Raw genomic sequence first — 16,172 nt, forward strand, 5'->3', positions numbered from 1 at the left:
CAATAATAATCTCAGGACAATTCACACAGCGCCATCTAGACCCAAGTTAAGCTACCTAAAGCTTGTGTTATGGGTACTAGACAACTGATACAAATACATAGATTTTTTTCGTAAATACATACATATTATACATAGAACACACCCAAACCGATACAAACAATTATACTCTTGAATACAAATGTTTGTGCCGTGCGAGGAATCGAACCCGCGACCATCGGACGTAAAGCGGTGTGTCAGACCGCTAGACCACCGAGGTCGTCGAAAATATATGACTATTGAAATGTAATTTTATTTATTTATTTTAATTTTATATATATTACATCCATATTGTGTTATTAAAAACACTTATAAAACTACAAAATATATTTAATTCATATATGTGTCCACGTCCAGAAGCACTGGGTCCACAATGCAACGGTATCCAGTGCCTCTGGAGCGGACAATCAGGTATATTCGCAACAGTTTTTAGGATGCTGTTTGAAATATATGACTAGACATCAGTAATGTAACTTATATTATTTGAATAAAGATTATTTCTATTTTAAACCTGATAACCCCTATCTGTGTCACTGGTGTAGATCCTCGACCAGTTCTTGTTCAATGCCATCGCTCCTCTGCACCGAAGTGGCTTCATCCACGCACCAGCTCTGCAGAAGTGCACCAGTAGCCTGTCCTCATCAAGGTCTCCACTCCACATCACCAGTACAAAGTTTTCTAGGTCTCGAAATTCCATTGCTGAAAAAATTAGAGGAAAAAGACTAATTTGAGATGTTAATAAACAAATGACAAACTCAGGACAATCCTCATAGAGGTGTCTAGTCCCAAACTAAGCAGAGCTTGTGTTATGTGGTAATTAATATGATAACAATTTACCAGTTTCAGATTTTTTCCTTTATATTTACCAAATTACTTATCTGCATGCCAAATTTGAACTTCCTAGGTCATCTGGAAGTGGGTTATAATTTTGATCTATAGTTGATCAGTGATAAAAATGACGATATTTGGACATTAATATCTAAATAACCGTTTGAGATATGTTTATGAAATTTGGAACACATATTTATCTCGCAAGTCTCAATATATGAACCAAATTTGACAGGTTTATGTGAAAGAGTTTTTGAGTTATGAGGGGGTCAAAAGTGGCTCCAAATGGTTCGTGTAAATATACACACGGTGCTCCAGTTCTCTTACTTGAAACTCGGCTTGACACGCTACCGCGTGTCTAGATTATTTATATTATCTAATATCTTATAAAAAACGGCAATTTTTCAGTTCAAATCGGCAACCCTAATACATATTTCATGGGGGATTGTATAATAGCCGTTTTTAAATAAATTACCGGATAATATTTTGAATTTGAATTAAGGAAATATAACACATATGTTAATATTCATAGTTCAACATCGCGCATACTGCCATGATGCGCTCGTCATCCTATTGCATCTGCGCACCGTGCAACATTCTGCGTCTGTGGTGCATTACGTTTTCGCGGGAATAAAAAAATAACGAACTACAAAATACTTGATGTATTTATATTATTTTGTTTAATTCCATAAATCCATCAAGTAGTGAATTGGACTTCCGCAAAATAACACCAAATTCGATTAAATATAAACTACAAAATGGCTTCTTCTGCAGACATCCTGATAAACTGTTGTACTCCTGATTCCTAATTAATTTATACTGTTCTACATACTTTATATATCTGAAATTTGCTTTTATTTTAATATACTACTTTTATATACCACAAACCGACTATAAATACAGCCCCTAGTATCATGCGCTAACAACATATAAAAGCACGGTTTAATTTGATTTGATTAATGAAATAAAGACTAGAGCCACATTTACAACTTGTATCATGATAGGTCTAAGCGATCCCCATGGAAAACCATCGCAGTAAATTCGTCATAATTTATTAACGTTAATGTCTCTACAATCTTCTGATATATCTTGGCTGTCTAGAATTGCAGTGGGTTCTATACTAGAACCAGATTTGGATGGGCAGGAAGAGAAATACGAGAGGTGAAGGTGAGTGTTGCCGTACGTCGGCAAGGGAACTCTTAAATCTACACCCGGGTTACAAGTTACGGGAACTGCTCGAAGTTTCCCTCTCTCACACGATGTACTCGGCACTCACAAGGTGAATCTATGGAATGCTAAGAAATTCGTCTCATTTTGTCCCCATACCTTGATGTCCAACATTTACCTATATATCAATAATCAATAAAAACAATTAAGAGGACTCGGCCTTACAAAGTATCTCCCAGTTGACATCGTCATAGGGAGCGGAGTCCGGAGCTGGTAGTGTTTGTTCGTGTTCACCACGCATGGAATATTGGACCCAAGACCTTGGTCCATAGATGAACATGTGGTGATTCAGGACATATACTCCACGTACTGTTTCACCTAGAAGTACAATAACATATGTACTATTATATGAACGAAACTAATTTAGAAACATAGTTTAATGCAATGCATTATAATGCATAAGATTTGTATTGTTTTTATCTAATTGCTAAAATTTTTTGCCTTTGTAATAGATAATAATAATAATAATAAACCTGAATGATGACGAATAAACTTAGTCCCAAACTAAGCAGATATTTAATCTGCTTAGTTCCAGAATTCGAAGCTTGGGAGATTGGGATTTATAAAATATACATAAGATACACCCAGATCAATACAAGCAACCATCATCATTATCATCTGCTTCTTCCTTATCCCATTTATTTGTGGTCGGCGTAATATGTTTTTCGCTTCCATTCATCCCTGTTCGCAGTCATCGCGTTATTTACTTCCTTTCTTACCATATCATCTTTCACACAGTCCATCCATCTCTTTTTCGGCCTTCCTCTGCCCTTATAACCATCCACATTCATATGTAACACCTTTCTTAAAATATTATCCTCATTCCTACGCATTACATGTCCATACCATGATAGACGATTACTCTTCAACCTCTCTGACACCGGTGCCACTTTCATACTTCCTCTAATGTATTCATTCTTTATCTTATCCATTCTTGTCACACCACACATCCACCTCAACATTCTCATTTCAGTTGCATGCAGTCGTCTTTCATCCGTCGCCTTTACGGGCCAGCACTCTGATCTATACAAGACAGCAGGCCGGATCATGGTCTTGTAAATTTTCCATACAAGCAACCGTACCCACGAATATAATTATTTATACCGGGGAGCAAAGGGGATTGTATAGGAAGTAATGACTGATGATTTTATTGCTAGCAATGTAACAATGTCAGGTTGACCTCCACGCGGTTCCCCCTGGAAACTATCGTTATAAATTCTTGGTGAATTTGTCACGATAGGCTAAATGATCTGACCTCATGCTCATCTGATCATCTTTCACCAGTGCCCCGCCAGCGTAAACCGTTAGCGCAGGCGGGCGCACTATTCCATTATCATCAATAAAAAAATGTTTATATCGTGCGAGGAATACAACCCGCGACTGTGGAAATACAATGGTATGCTAAACCGTTAGGCCACGGAGGCTTAAGAATACATACAATACATTCTGTTGATAATTCTCTGCACTTATAGAAAACGTCTAAGATGAGCTCTATTCTATTGTTGCGGTATACAGCTAGTTATTACTGGTTAATATATGTTATTAGAATGGTTATATCAGTAGAAATAAAGTAAATATCAATCTATCTGACATCGTGTTATTATGTGACATCCGTGTCATCACTCATCCATTCATTCCATTCATTCTAGAGGTTTAAGATGCTATGTCTCTTATCCTGTAATTCACTGTCTTATCGCATCCTATGGCAAACTAAAAATATACGAGAAATCATAATCTATACAGATTATGATTTCTCGTATATTTTTAGTAGTAACAAAAGAAATTGATACTATACCTTCATCGAGAGGATTGTCGATGGTGACGTATTCACTGGTTAGCATATTTAGTAGCATCGACTGAAATTAATAGAATATCGTTTAAATAAATGCATATATCTTTATTAACTAACAACTGTCCTCACAAGATTTATTCATGAATTTAAACTCATATATTTATTAATAAAATAATTTAGAATATGTAGGATTAGTCGAATAGGGTAAACCACCAAAGACAGCAGCAGAAATAGCAAAGAAGACAACGGTTCACCTTATAGTAAATAGTAAATAGATGGCACTACGTCGCCATATGATGTGATGAACCATAGTCCTCCAGAATAACAATGCATCACCCGTTATGTTTTCGGAGGACTTTGGTATCACACCTCACGCCTTGTACACTGATTTTACTGCCATATCTTACTCTTACCTTACAAACCGGTATTCAGCCCAACTTATGCAAAACTTCGTAAATAAATCTAAGATTAAAAATAATGAAACTACTTGAAAATTAAGGCGGTTGAAATTTGAGGCGTTTGGCTAAGTTACCCACGCAGTAGTCTTTTTACAAAGTCTACGTCAGTCAAAAATATACTTACTACAGAGTTATTAGTAGACGCAGCTGCCCATTTATTGTCAGGCGATAGTTCAAGATTTTGCATGATTCCTTCCAATTGAGGACAGAGATCCCTTGCCAGATCTGAAGTGGATAGATCCCAGGATATGACCCGACTTGAAATGGATACTACGTAACGTTTGTCAGAACTCAAGCGAAACGCAAAAACAGCAAATTGATGTCCTTCTAGTGAGTACTGTGAACAAGACATGGTAATAAAAGTAAACAGGGGCACGACGGATGATAAGATTATAGGAAAAGTATTGCAGGACAATTCATATCAAAACTGAGAAACAATACGTTACACCATACATGTACCTTTAAGGCTGTTATTAATACACGCAACACTTGACGTTTCACCGAGTATTTTAAATTAAAGTCCAATGTAGCAGAGAGCAAAACAGCGATCGTCTGTCGAATTTACTAAAATTTGTCATCAGTTCTTCCGTCACCGGAGAGTCATTCAGAAAAAAATTGACACATTACATTTTTCGTGTAAATTCAATTCAAAATTCACAATTGTTTAGAGTCTAAAAATGAGGGAAGCTGAGTTAAAATTCTCTGTCCTTTCTTTGTATCTGGAATAAAGAAGATGCCAAATGGCTGCCGCTGCTTACATGACTGGCACCACAGAAATTGTCATATGACATCTGTGGTACCTCTTTAGTTTTATCATTAACAAGGTCTACAGTATTATTCCTCATAGACCTGTAATCCACTGCAATCACACTTCTCTTATTGAAACTAAAACATAGCTTACAAAACAAGTTATAATGTACCTTCAAGGGTCCTCCAGGAGTGTGTAAACAGTGATGAGATGGTAATAAAGCGCAGTGGTTTTTTCCTTTATCATGGCATTGTTTCAACAAAGAAGCAACTGCCGGATTATGTGGCGCTTCAGGTAGCAGCCTGCCAACTAACTGCGGTGCAAGCATATCAGGGTAGGTTCCTAGTATAGCACCACCCAGACGTAAGGCATCAGCTACCAGCATTAGTTCTCTGAAAGTAAATGTTTGTTCGTTTGCTATATTTTTTTCAGCACAGAATAATAAGTAAGAAACATGCTTGCTGTTCTTTTAACCAAATGTTGTTCAACTATACACTTTTAAAAGCTTGTATGTATACAAATTACTATATATTTTAATTAATATACAATTTTGAAGAATAAAATATTAAATATACAGTTACTTAAGTAACAAAGTAAATTAGTAATAGTGATCAGAGCAAACCAATCCCTACAAGTAGCACCACCCGTTCACGACTACACGAGCTATCATTATGTTCAACCATAGTTTAGGAAGCCCGATGCTTCAGAGAAAGAGTAAGAAAAAAAACAGGTAATTAATACCTTACGGCGTCTTTATTGACGAACAATTTAGCATCTTCAAAGTCAGCTAACAGTGCTTGCAATGGACAGCAGTTGAGTTTAGCGTGGAGCCATTCATAGTTGAACAGTACTTCCGCATATAGATCAGTGAAACGCTTGGAGCGGACCAAATGGAACGGCAGCTCACCAAACTATAAAATAATTACATATAAATAGTAATAATAACACTGTGACGACAGTTATTCAGGATGGTCGACGAACAGTTAGAGGTTAAGACGTCGGCAGTTGTTAATTGTGACATCATGTTGTACGTAATTTGCTAGGTATAGTTAAATTCTTTGATTTGTATTGAAATTGAAAAGAAAATCGAAGAAAGAAAAAAATTGTAAAACCTTTCTCAAATTATATCTTTTAGTAGACCCATCAGCTGAGGTGAACACCAGAGGCTGTATGGGAACCTTTCTGTCAGCCACGCCCTCCTTGTCCGCTAAATTGAAGCGATGACGCTGGATCTCAGTGTATTTAAAAGGCTTTGGTATTCCACCTCCCCAGATTCCTAAAACAATAGAAAGAGAAAGTAGACACTAACTTTTAGGTACAAGTAACAATAATTTGGCCTTAAAGGTCATTTATACCAACTATAAATTTATGATCTTTATCTTACACATCTTATATTCTTACATCCCGCTCTCATCATTCACTCGCTAAGACGAAATCCTTGACGCAACACCATCGATCGTATTTTCCGCTTTTATGAGCCCACGCTTCGAAAATAGTAACTTCACCCGTTTTTGTCACGTGTTAGATACCACTTTCGAAACTGGGCGTCTTACTACCATTACTCTTTCCTGTTGGCTGGTGAACAACATCATACAATCTACTTCCCACTGAGAGAATAGAGTCAAGTTTGGCCATGAAAAAACGCTGCAAGACGCTGGACGGTCAGACGAAACGTCAGAATAATGCCTATCAGAATGGTGGGCATAATTTTGTTTTGTATGGCTATGACTTTGGGTTTTTTGCATTCATACATTACATTCGTTTAAGTTATTCGTACTAAATGCATTGCAAAACATTTTTTTTTATCGAAGTATTTTAATGTTGTTGGTCTCCGCTGGTCTTTACAGCTTTACCAAACTATAGGGGCGAGTATAGCACTGAACCGAACTTCACATCTCGCCACCGAAAACGACTCGTGCGTCTATATAGATACTAGCATTTGCCCGAAATAAAAGTTGCAAATTGGCTATAAAAAAATCGAAGTTTTGAAAATTTTCGATTGATAATAGTTCATTCCATGCGTTTACATATATTGAGTGTGCCCTGTAAATTTATCCAACCCTTAGGGGTTTTGGTTTCAATTTATCACTCTCAAATGCCTGGTCCTTTGTTAGGGGATGCCTATGTCATAGTAGCCTTATGCATGCAAAGTTTCAGCCCGATCCGTTAAAAATTGACAAAGTTTCATACAAACTTTCATCCCCTATTTTATCCCGTTGGGGCGTAGAATGAATGAAAATCCTTTCTTAGCGGATGCCTACGTCATTACATCTACCTGCTTGCCAAATTTCAGCCCGATCCGTCCAGTGGTTTGGGCTGTGCGTTCGTTATAGATCACTATGTCAGTCAGTCACCTTTGAGTTATATATATTTAGATATAGGTAAATCATTTAATGTTACAGTCCATATATTGCAATTCATTTGAAGTTCTTTAACTTAAGAACAGTATACAATAAATAATAAGCATCACTGTATAATATACACAAGCGATCCGATATAATTAATATGAGTCTTACCAAGGTAGTAATCCGCGATCATGGAATGGAAGTACATAGCCATGTTCATATTCTTGAAGTATCTCTCTCTAGCGGTATCCCGGAATTGTCTATGGTACCAATTCATTACAGATACGCCGTCCGCTTCTCTCTCCGATAAATAATTGGGTAGATCATTTCGGATTCTGAAAGCAATATTTACAAAAGTAAGTTTATCTGTCTATTTGCTACGAATTCGCGATTGACCTGAAGTGACGAAGAACGGATCTTAATTAAATTTGATACAAATTATATCATGATGACCGACGGCATATATATTCTTAAAAAGCGCGTGAAGTTGAGGTGTAATAGCTAAATCGATATAAATATTTTTGTCACTATTGAATTACAAAAAATGCGAACATCAAATTTACGACCATTGAAGGCTATACGATGTGCAAAGCTGCTAGGCCATCAAGCCTATTAAAGTATTACAACAAATTTTGTTATAGTACAATAAATATTAAGCTTAGCATTATTATACGATATTCAAACGAAGATGGAGTCTATGTCTATATTGACTTAAGAGCAAGGATAACCGTCCTTACCTCGTCCACAATAAAGGTGGTATTCGCCTAACAGGTGGTAAATGGTACTGGTAAACATCATCCAATACTTTATCGTCCAATGATATCAAATCTTCAAGTTCTGTCTCTGAAAGTCCACTGCGTGCTGCTGTTATGTAAGCCAATGCGTGGAAGACCAAGAGACGACCATGCTAAAATGTAAACTAAGTTATAAAAGAATCCGTATATTTCCGACATGAGTCGAACCGCTCTAACCGACGACGCCGTTCTATTGGTTCATTGGTTTCTACGCCCCGCCCTCTTCGGTAATGCGCCAATCGAAAGACGTCGTCTGCAAAGTCCTTACGGACTGAATAAGTTTTCAATATCAGGTTAATTGTACAATGAGTAATGCTTTACCTTTCTTTTGAATAGTAAAAAACACGGCCCTTGTTCGCCTATAGACATGAATAACGATACAGACATCTTAAAATAAATTGATCCACCAATATGCATAGACTAAAGGCTCAGTCCTCCGTAACGTCATTGCTTTATCTCATCTATCAAACCAAAATGCAGGTTTAAAGTAATCAACGTGGTGGGAGAGATAGGTAAGAGAAATAGAGAAACCAACACCAACGACATTGTACAAAATCTAACCCAGTTAAAGGAAGAAAAAAAAAAGACATAACGACATAACTAAATATGGTGAAGTATGAATCGTGAAGTTAGTAAAAAGTAATACTAACCTGCTTTTCGATTCTTTCAAAGAGCATCATTATTGAGTCCATGACGGTCGAAGCAAGGTGGGTATCCTGGGGTTTAGTGTAGCTACGCCATCTGCACACCTAAGTAAAGAACATTATGTAGATAAGAAAGAAATTGAAGATAGACCTAATGATGACATAATAAACGATGGAATTAATAAATAATTTAATAAATGTAATGATAAATTAATACTATTTTATGTTGACACTGTCCAAGACCAAAAGAAGGTCACAAGTTGGCGGCTTATTAACAGTGACTCAGACAGCAATGGCATTATACGAGGAACCGACTAACAAAAGTATATTAAATGATGTTACCTCAGCAAATACTAATTTCACGAAGATAGGCAAGGAGCAAGAACTGATGGCGTTGGAGACCAGCCGCCATTGGTAGTTAGACAAGTCCCGAGCTGCCGATGCCATCCACAGCCTGAACAATACAACTAAGAAAGTATGAAACTGTAGATGAATGTAACGTAATTTAGTATATTTATTTATTTATAACTCTTTATTGCACCTTTAAAATAAATATAAAATAAAACAGAATATACTCGGTATGAAGGTATAAAAGACTATCTTATTGCTTGAGGTATCTCTTCCTGGCAACCTTTGGGTAGAGAGGAAAAGACAGAAGGTGGCCGATGGCGCATGACTTATAGGTAAAAGAAAAAATTTACTTACTTCAAAACCTGCATAGCTAGATCTTCTCCTAATGCCGTAACTTCCAGGAAATTCTCTTCAGAATCAATCATGCGGCGTAGCACATCATACTCTTTGGATACCTCAGGGTTTGCTTCTTCACGAGCACATGTAACTATTATCTGAAGAATTGGAGACAATTCTTAATTTATTATATATGTAACTGGAATGGAAAATAGGTTCTAGCTTTATGGTAATCTGGACAGTCCGACTGTCCCCAAAAATCGTTGCGGAAGTCCACTTCATTAATAGATTTATATAATTTTGGTTAGTTCCGCATGTGTGAGCACAAATATTCAATACAGAAATCTGATCACCGCTACTGGAAGCATTACGTTTTACTCTACTGATAATCAAATTCCAATCGTTATTGAATCTACATCAGAGTTTCGCCTGTGAACGCGGCATTATTAGGCATTGAATAGAGCTTGGAAACCTAGTGATGACTGAGTGTATAACAGAAAAATATATAAATACATGAATACATAGAAAATACCAAATTACCAAGAACACAAAGATTCTCATCACGTAATACTTCACAAATAAAAAAATATTTTTTGTTATTGTGCGTAGACAATAGGTAGGAAGGTTTTGAATGTATCCTAAAATGTAAAAACATACCTTGCAGTGAGGTGGTAAACGAGTTGGTAGCCAGGAAACCTTATTGTTCTCAGTACCTATTCCAGTCAGCTGGTCCACGGAATCCAAGAATAGGAGAAGAGGCTGCTGCTGAGTGGCCATAGTGAGGAGCTGCTTGAAATGGGCAGTCAAGGGTACCAAATCATCCGGTATACTCTCAAAGGGCAAGGCGAAATTGTAGGAAATCTGTAATAAGAGAATATATTTTTTACTTAATAGTTTTCATCGTTAGGAAACTTCGTGGCATAATGGGTTATTACATAGACTTGTACCCAAGAGTTCCAGAGTTCAAATGTAGCCAACACCATAATATATACGATATATGGAGTAACTCTACAGGGATAACGACGACAACGGACCAATCAACATTAATGTTACAAATGTTACAATATGTGTTAATGTAATATAAACCTACTATGATATGTATTTTAGAAAGTTCATCCAACCACCCATTATACGCTATAAAATAGTTGGCACTTACCTGCTGACATATGGATATCAAGGTTGGAGTCAAGGCGCTGGAGTCGGGAGTTGTTCCCAGGAACCTAACGATGTTCGTTGAACGTACCTCTGCGAACCAGGACTCCAAGCACATGGCGGCACTTTTAGACAGAAGACTGGTTTTGCCACAACCACCTTAAAAGAACATTTATATCCGAACTAGGATAATCATATTATGCTATGAAGTAGGCAATTCTTAAGGTAAGGCTAGAGATACGAGTCTGCCTGTGCTAATAATGAGATATATTATATATACATACATATATATATATATATATATATATTGTACAAGTTGCCCTCCAGAAAGGCCACGCCCCAGGGACTTCATGACGACATAGTATCCGTGGTGCTGTTTATACATATATGCGACTAGATGGTTTCCATGAGTTGGGTCGTTAGCATTTCTCTCAAAGTAAAAAACATAACATAAAAATAATAATAAATTATTAAGCATTAGAGACGATTTAAAAATGGTGTTTTAAACCCTGGAGAATTGTCCACTATGGCCCAAGTCTCAGGAGGAATCGCACTGAAAGAAATATATTATATTTAGGTTTAAATAAAATATACCTTCTCCAAATAACACGAGTGGCTTATCAGATGTATTCTTCATATAATTCTCAATGTACTCCAAGTCTTCGGCTCTTCCGTGGAAAACCTTCACGGAGTTATTACAAGCGTGGAGATGTTGAAGTATCTCCGTCACTATTACACCCTGGGCACTGCTATCTTCTTTCCTCATTGCTCTAAAATTAGCAACATGTAGTTTATTATATATTCAGTGCAATGTTATGATATTTTTAATTAAATGTAGGCAATACCTGTCCACCAATTTGATAATGTTTTTGTAGAAATGTGATATGAAATGATTAAGGTATTCGCCGTGTGTCTCATTGTCGAGGCCATCCCGACCGATCCATTCTACTGTGTAGCTGCAAGGAAAACGATTCAAAATTAAATAATTATTTATACCTACATTCCTTATGGAAGAGTTCAGAAAAATTACTCTGTAAAATAAACCACCTGTATTTACCATCATATATTCCTCATATTCGGCAAGAGACTGTCTATATTTTCCGGACATCTTTTTCCAGGATTCGGTATGCGCATTGTTCTTTAACAGTGCGCTAGATTGAATTTCCGGTCCGTGGGTAGCATTATTTTACGAGTATTTGTTGCCGCGCAGTCAGAGACTGCATATGTTTGTGGAAGGACACCTGGTAGATCGATCTACCAACTGTACTAATATATAAAGTTTTAACTTTGTAGCGAATTTACTATCATCGTGCGCCAACACCATTGCCTAGTTACGATGGAGCAAGAAGAATAACAATGGCATTCGAGACCGAATCCTCTTGTAAATATACTTCTTATGTATATTTATAATTTGTATATACTTCTACAATCTAAATATGAAAATAGTCCCGATTCTTCACCTTCCTTCCTTCACATGTAAATAGATATAATATTATAAATTTCTATATAGAATGTTTGTTGAAAGGTTTTTGTTATATATAAATATAAAATTAGTTAGGAATATAAGGATACTGGCACTTAGTTCTTATCTTACAGCAAATTAAACCGCGGATGAAACTTCTACAGTTATTTATTTGGACACTCACTTTTGTATATTAGTAGTTTCAATTTTTGCTGGCAATCTTACATCTCGCAAGTCAGCCAACAACTTAGAAGCCTCAGTGTCAAGACTTCTATTCAAGATATCCACGAAGTTGCTAGCCTTCTTCAGGTTCTGAAGGTTGATGTTGTTGATGTATCTGACGTAAGCCAGGCAGTGGTTCTTTGTGTTCTTCACATTAAGAACCCCGTTTATCACTTCACGTTCCGTTACTGAAATTTAAAGTAGTATCCTTCTTTACAACTATAATCCTACCTTACTTTTACCATCACACAGCTTGCTATCGGCGAGGAATTTATCCCCACACGCTGGAACCTAAGCGGTCTTGAACAGTGCGCTTTCAGAGTAGCTTCCTCGTATGTATAATTAAATTGTGAAATAAACTACCCGTCGAAGTTTTCTCAGGAGACTACAGCATAGGGTTTTTCAAAAATTAAGCTTTCTTAGTCAGCTTTCTTTGACTTAAGTTTTCTTAAGTGTTGGCAATGCGCACGTAACACCTAATTGCCAATTGTTGATATTATGGTAAACGCAACAATTGTCATACCCACATTTCAGTGAGAATATTGTAATTAGAGAGATTTTTAGTAAGTTGGACTGATGACCCCATTGCTGGCCATGTATAATATATAAATTCCTAGTGAATTTGTCACGATAAGCTAACTGACCTGACCTCATGTTCATCCTATCATACTCCATTGGTGCCCCGCCTACGTAAACCGTTAGCGCAGGCGGGTGCAGTGCACCATTCTATTATCATTCATTAAAAAAACTTGTAATCATTCAAGTTCTATCAAATTTCATCGTGGTAATCATGATTTCCACTATCTCACAGGTCAGCTTGTTTGTCATTTCACATATATAAAGAAGAATTCACGTGGCAATCAGCGAATGTGACTTTTTAATCAATCAACATTTCCGATTGACTTTACATAATAAACAAGATTGACCAAATCTAGATCTGTTATCAGAGTCAGATCAGATCAGTTATAAATTGACAAACTGAGTATTTTTTTTGCTTTCGCTCATTTTGAACTAACTCTCATAAAAGTTAAAAATATGGGTAGTAAAAATTACTCTGAGAATTCTTAACTTTCATTGTGTAATAACCTAATTAATGGGGAAAAGGAGATTGTTAGTAACTAATAATCAATTGCTAGCTCATCAGGTTGACTTCCACGCGGTTCCCCCTGGAAACCATTGTGATAAGTTCATGGTGAATTTACCACGGGCTAGCTAAATCTCATGCTCATTTTATCATCTGCCACTGGTGCCTCGCCATCGTAAACCGTTAGCCCAGGCAGGTGCATTCCATTCCCATCCATAAGAAAAAAATAACCTAATTAATGGAAAAGTAATATTATAGAACAGCGCATCAAATCAGGAGACGGGAAAGTCCAAATAAATTTTACATTCACTGGATCGCCTGACCGGCGTGGCATTAATGGGCTAATAGGCTTTTACGAGAGACCCGTACTCATCATTGGCACGTTAATTAGTTGATACAATAGGGGCGTAATGATAAAGTGTAACATCGATTTCCGGCTTCAAATTATCATGGTATTACTTATTTACAGTAGAATAAAAATCAGAAATTACTTTTGAGTTTATAGTGTTATAGATCTACTCGACAGCCTCGATCTAGTGGTTTAGGACACCGTCTTATGGTTGTGGGTTCGATTCCTCACACAGTACAAATATTTGTATTCATAAGTACGTATATGGTTATTTGAATTGCTCTAGATGCCTCCTATGAATATTATTAAACAAAAAAATGGATTTAAGTTTTTGTCAGCTGTCTAGTATCACACACAACAAGCTTTGGCCTAAATGTGGCGCTGTGTGAAATAAAAATCTATGTTTACGACTTGGCATTATTTCCCAGCGTAATATATAAAGATAAAAATTGAATCAGAACAAACAGTTTTATATATCTTTTTTATTGTCTATGTTTTTTACAATAACTATATTGTTTATATGTAACATTAGTCAGGAAAATATTTGCAACTATCTTTAACTTTTTTTTCTCTCGTCCCGTCATATTCGTGTTTTAATCTCCCTCCTTTATAGAGGTAATAACGTATCGTTTATGAGTGCCAGACTAATTAGCTTAACTAGCATATTATGCTGGTTAAGATGCTGGAGTGACTTAAATGTAGGATACTCGTATTCATCTTTTGTTAAGTGAATAGCAGGAACATTCATCTAGCTATAGGCGCCTAGCCTTCATAGAAAATATTTTCTTATCAACAAAACTACAGTCCGCAACTAATGCTACTAAAAAATAAGGCATTATCGTGTAATCTATACCTGACATAAAATAATTGTGCATGGTGTCCTTATCGATCTTTCCAGCGCTATAAAGCTGAGATGAGGCCTTTCTGAATAGCTTCTGCATTTTTCCAAGCGTGTCCCACCATACTGCTTGATCTTCGGCTTGCAGTTTTGGTACCCTCTGAAAATGGAAGACAATTTTTAGATTAAACTTTTAAAGAATAATAAATACTATAAGCATTTATATATTGCTAAAGAATTGTATGTGGTCCACCTAATAGAAATTTAATGGTCAAGTACAGAGCCTTGATGTAATGGCATCATCATCATCATCGCAGCCCAGAAGACGTCCACCGCTGGACATAGGCCTCCCCCAAATGTTGTATGATGTAATGTACCAACTCAAAATTTTATTATCTCAAATCTATGATAATATTTGCAGCAATCAGCGATTTCCTAAATTGATTAATAAAAGCTTTTTATATAACAGCTCAATCTAGTCTATTACTGTAGGATCTGATGAAAAGCAATCAATAAACTGTGGGCCAAATTAAAATCAGCGCTAGAAAATTTGTTTCCAGTATTATGCTGAGTTGTATTCCATATTTGCTCTGTTTTGTAATGCGTGTAAATTGCTTTTCGTTTCTTTTTACGTTGTGTAGGAGTCAATAAATTATATTCTATTCAAAGTCTGTTGATATGAATAACTTCAGAAAGAGACTTTAATATATTGCATATCGTAAAGCCTTTGTCATTTCTGTACAATTTTTTATATAATTCGAATGGCAAACGAGCAACAACAAGATTACACAGTAAAGATTCATAGTAACGTTTGTTCTAATTAAAGTTTTCTAAGTTTTACATTGACTTCAAAAAGGAAAAATCTTAGTTGTACTGTAATATTTTTTTCGTGGTTACATAATTTTTTACTACGTGAAACGAATTTAAAGAGTAATATTTATTTTTTTCATAAACATGTGGTCTGAGATCTCATTACTTGGTTTCTTTATATCATTATGCTAAGCGTTTACATTTCAAATTCTTAATCTATGAATAATGTGTGGTCTCATATTTAGATCCATCTGTAGCATATACTCGTACCTTGTTATTAAAATTGATTAATATAGATGATATAGGCTGCAGAACAGATACGGGTGGTACAGCATTCGAATCCTTCTTGTACCATGTGTCTAGGAGTATCACGTCTACACCGCCAGCGGCGAGCTCGTCTCTTAACATCTGAAGTTCTGATGAGAGGACGTAGGTTGGTATAGGTCTGAAATTAGTAGGTAGTACATTCTTTATTATATTATAATACACTAACTTTAAGAATATATGTAAATATATTAACTATATGTATAGTCATTTTTAAACTTTCGTGTTTAATATACAAAGTTTAGGGACCACGGCTAGTGCAATCTAGTCGAAACGTCGAGAGAGGTAAATACCTTTATTTGCCATAAACTAGTTCGTGTTAAGATCCGGTTAATAATATAAATAACTATATGTTTATATTCTATTCTATAT

General features: G+C 36.1%; 1 protein-coding gene across 1 annotated transcript in view; it reads right to left on the reverse strand.

Moving 5' to 3' along the window:
• LOC131846217 (NACHT and WD repeat domain-containing protein 2) overlaps positions 1 to 16,172 on the reverse strand; it is a 55,211-nt gene that overhangs the window by 18,734 nt on the left and 20,305 nt on the right. Inside the window, exons 4-22 of the mRNA XM_059195465.1 lie at positions 15,747 to 15,921; positions 14,682 to 14,826; positions 12,358 to 12,583; positions 11,557 to 11,667; positions 11,306 to 11,481; positions 10,716 to 10,870; positions 10,217 to 10,420; positions 9,578 to 9,717; positions 9,215 to 9,326; positions 8,879 to 8,977; positions 8,172 to 8,341; positions 7,606 to 7,769; positions 6,202 to 6,365; positions 5,831 to 6,000; positions 5,262 to 5,481; positions 4,466 to 4,678; positions 3,887 to 3,947; positions 2,257 to 2,409; positions 548 to 735 (exon numbers count right to left, since the gene is read on the reverse strand). Of these exons, the coding sequence (XP_059051448.1) occupies positions 548 to 735; positions 2,257 to 2,409; positions 3,887 to 3,947; positions 4,466 to 4,678; positions 5,262 to 5,481; positions 5,831 to 6,000; positions 6,202 to 6,365; positions 7,606 to 7,769; positions 8,172 to 8,341; positions 8,879 to 8,977; positions 9,215 to 9,326; positions 9,578 to 9,717; positions 10,217 to 10,420; positions 10,716 to 10,870; positions 11,306 to 11,481; positions 11,557 to 11,667; positions 12,358 to 12,583; positions 14,682 to 14,826; positions 15,747 to 15,921 (3,046 nt within the window). The remainder of the gene's footprint in view (positions 1 to 547; positions 736 to 2,256; positions 2,410 to 3,886; positions 3,948 to 4,465; positions 4,679 to 5,261; positions 5,482 to 5,830; positions 6,001 to 6,201; positions 6,366 to 7,605; positions 7,770 to 8,171; positions 8,342 to 8,878; positions 8,978 to 9,214; positions 9,327 to 9,577; positions 9,718 to 10,216; positions 10,421 to 10,715; positions 10,871 to 11,305; positions 11,482 to 11,556; positions 11,668 to 12,357; positions 12,584 to 14,681; positions 14,827 to 15,746; positions 15,922 to 16,172) is intronic.

Source organism: Achroia grisella, unplaced genomic scaffold, assembly GCF_030625045.1.
Source record: "Achroia grisella isolate CSIRO2021 unplaced genomic scaffold, CSIRO_AGI_Agris_v1 utg506, whole genome shotgun sequence".
Taxonomy (NCBI): Eukaryota; Metazoa; Arthropoda; class Insecta; order Lepidoptera; family Pyralidae; genus Achroia; species Achroia grisella.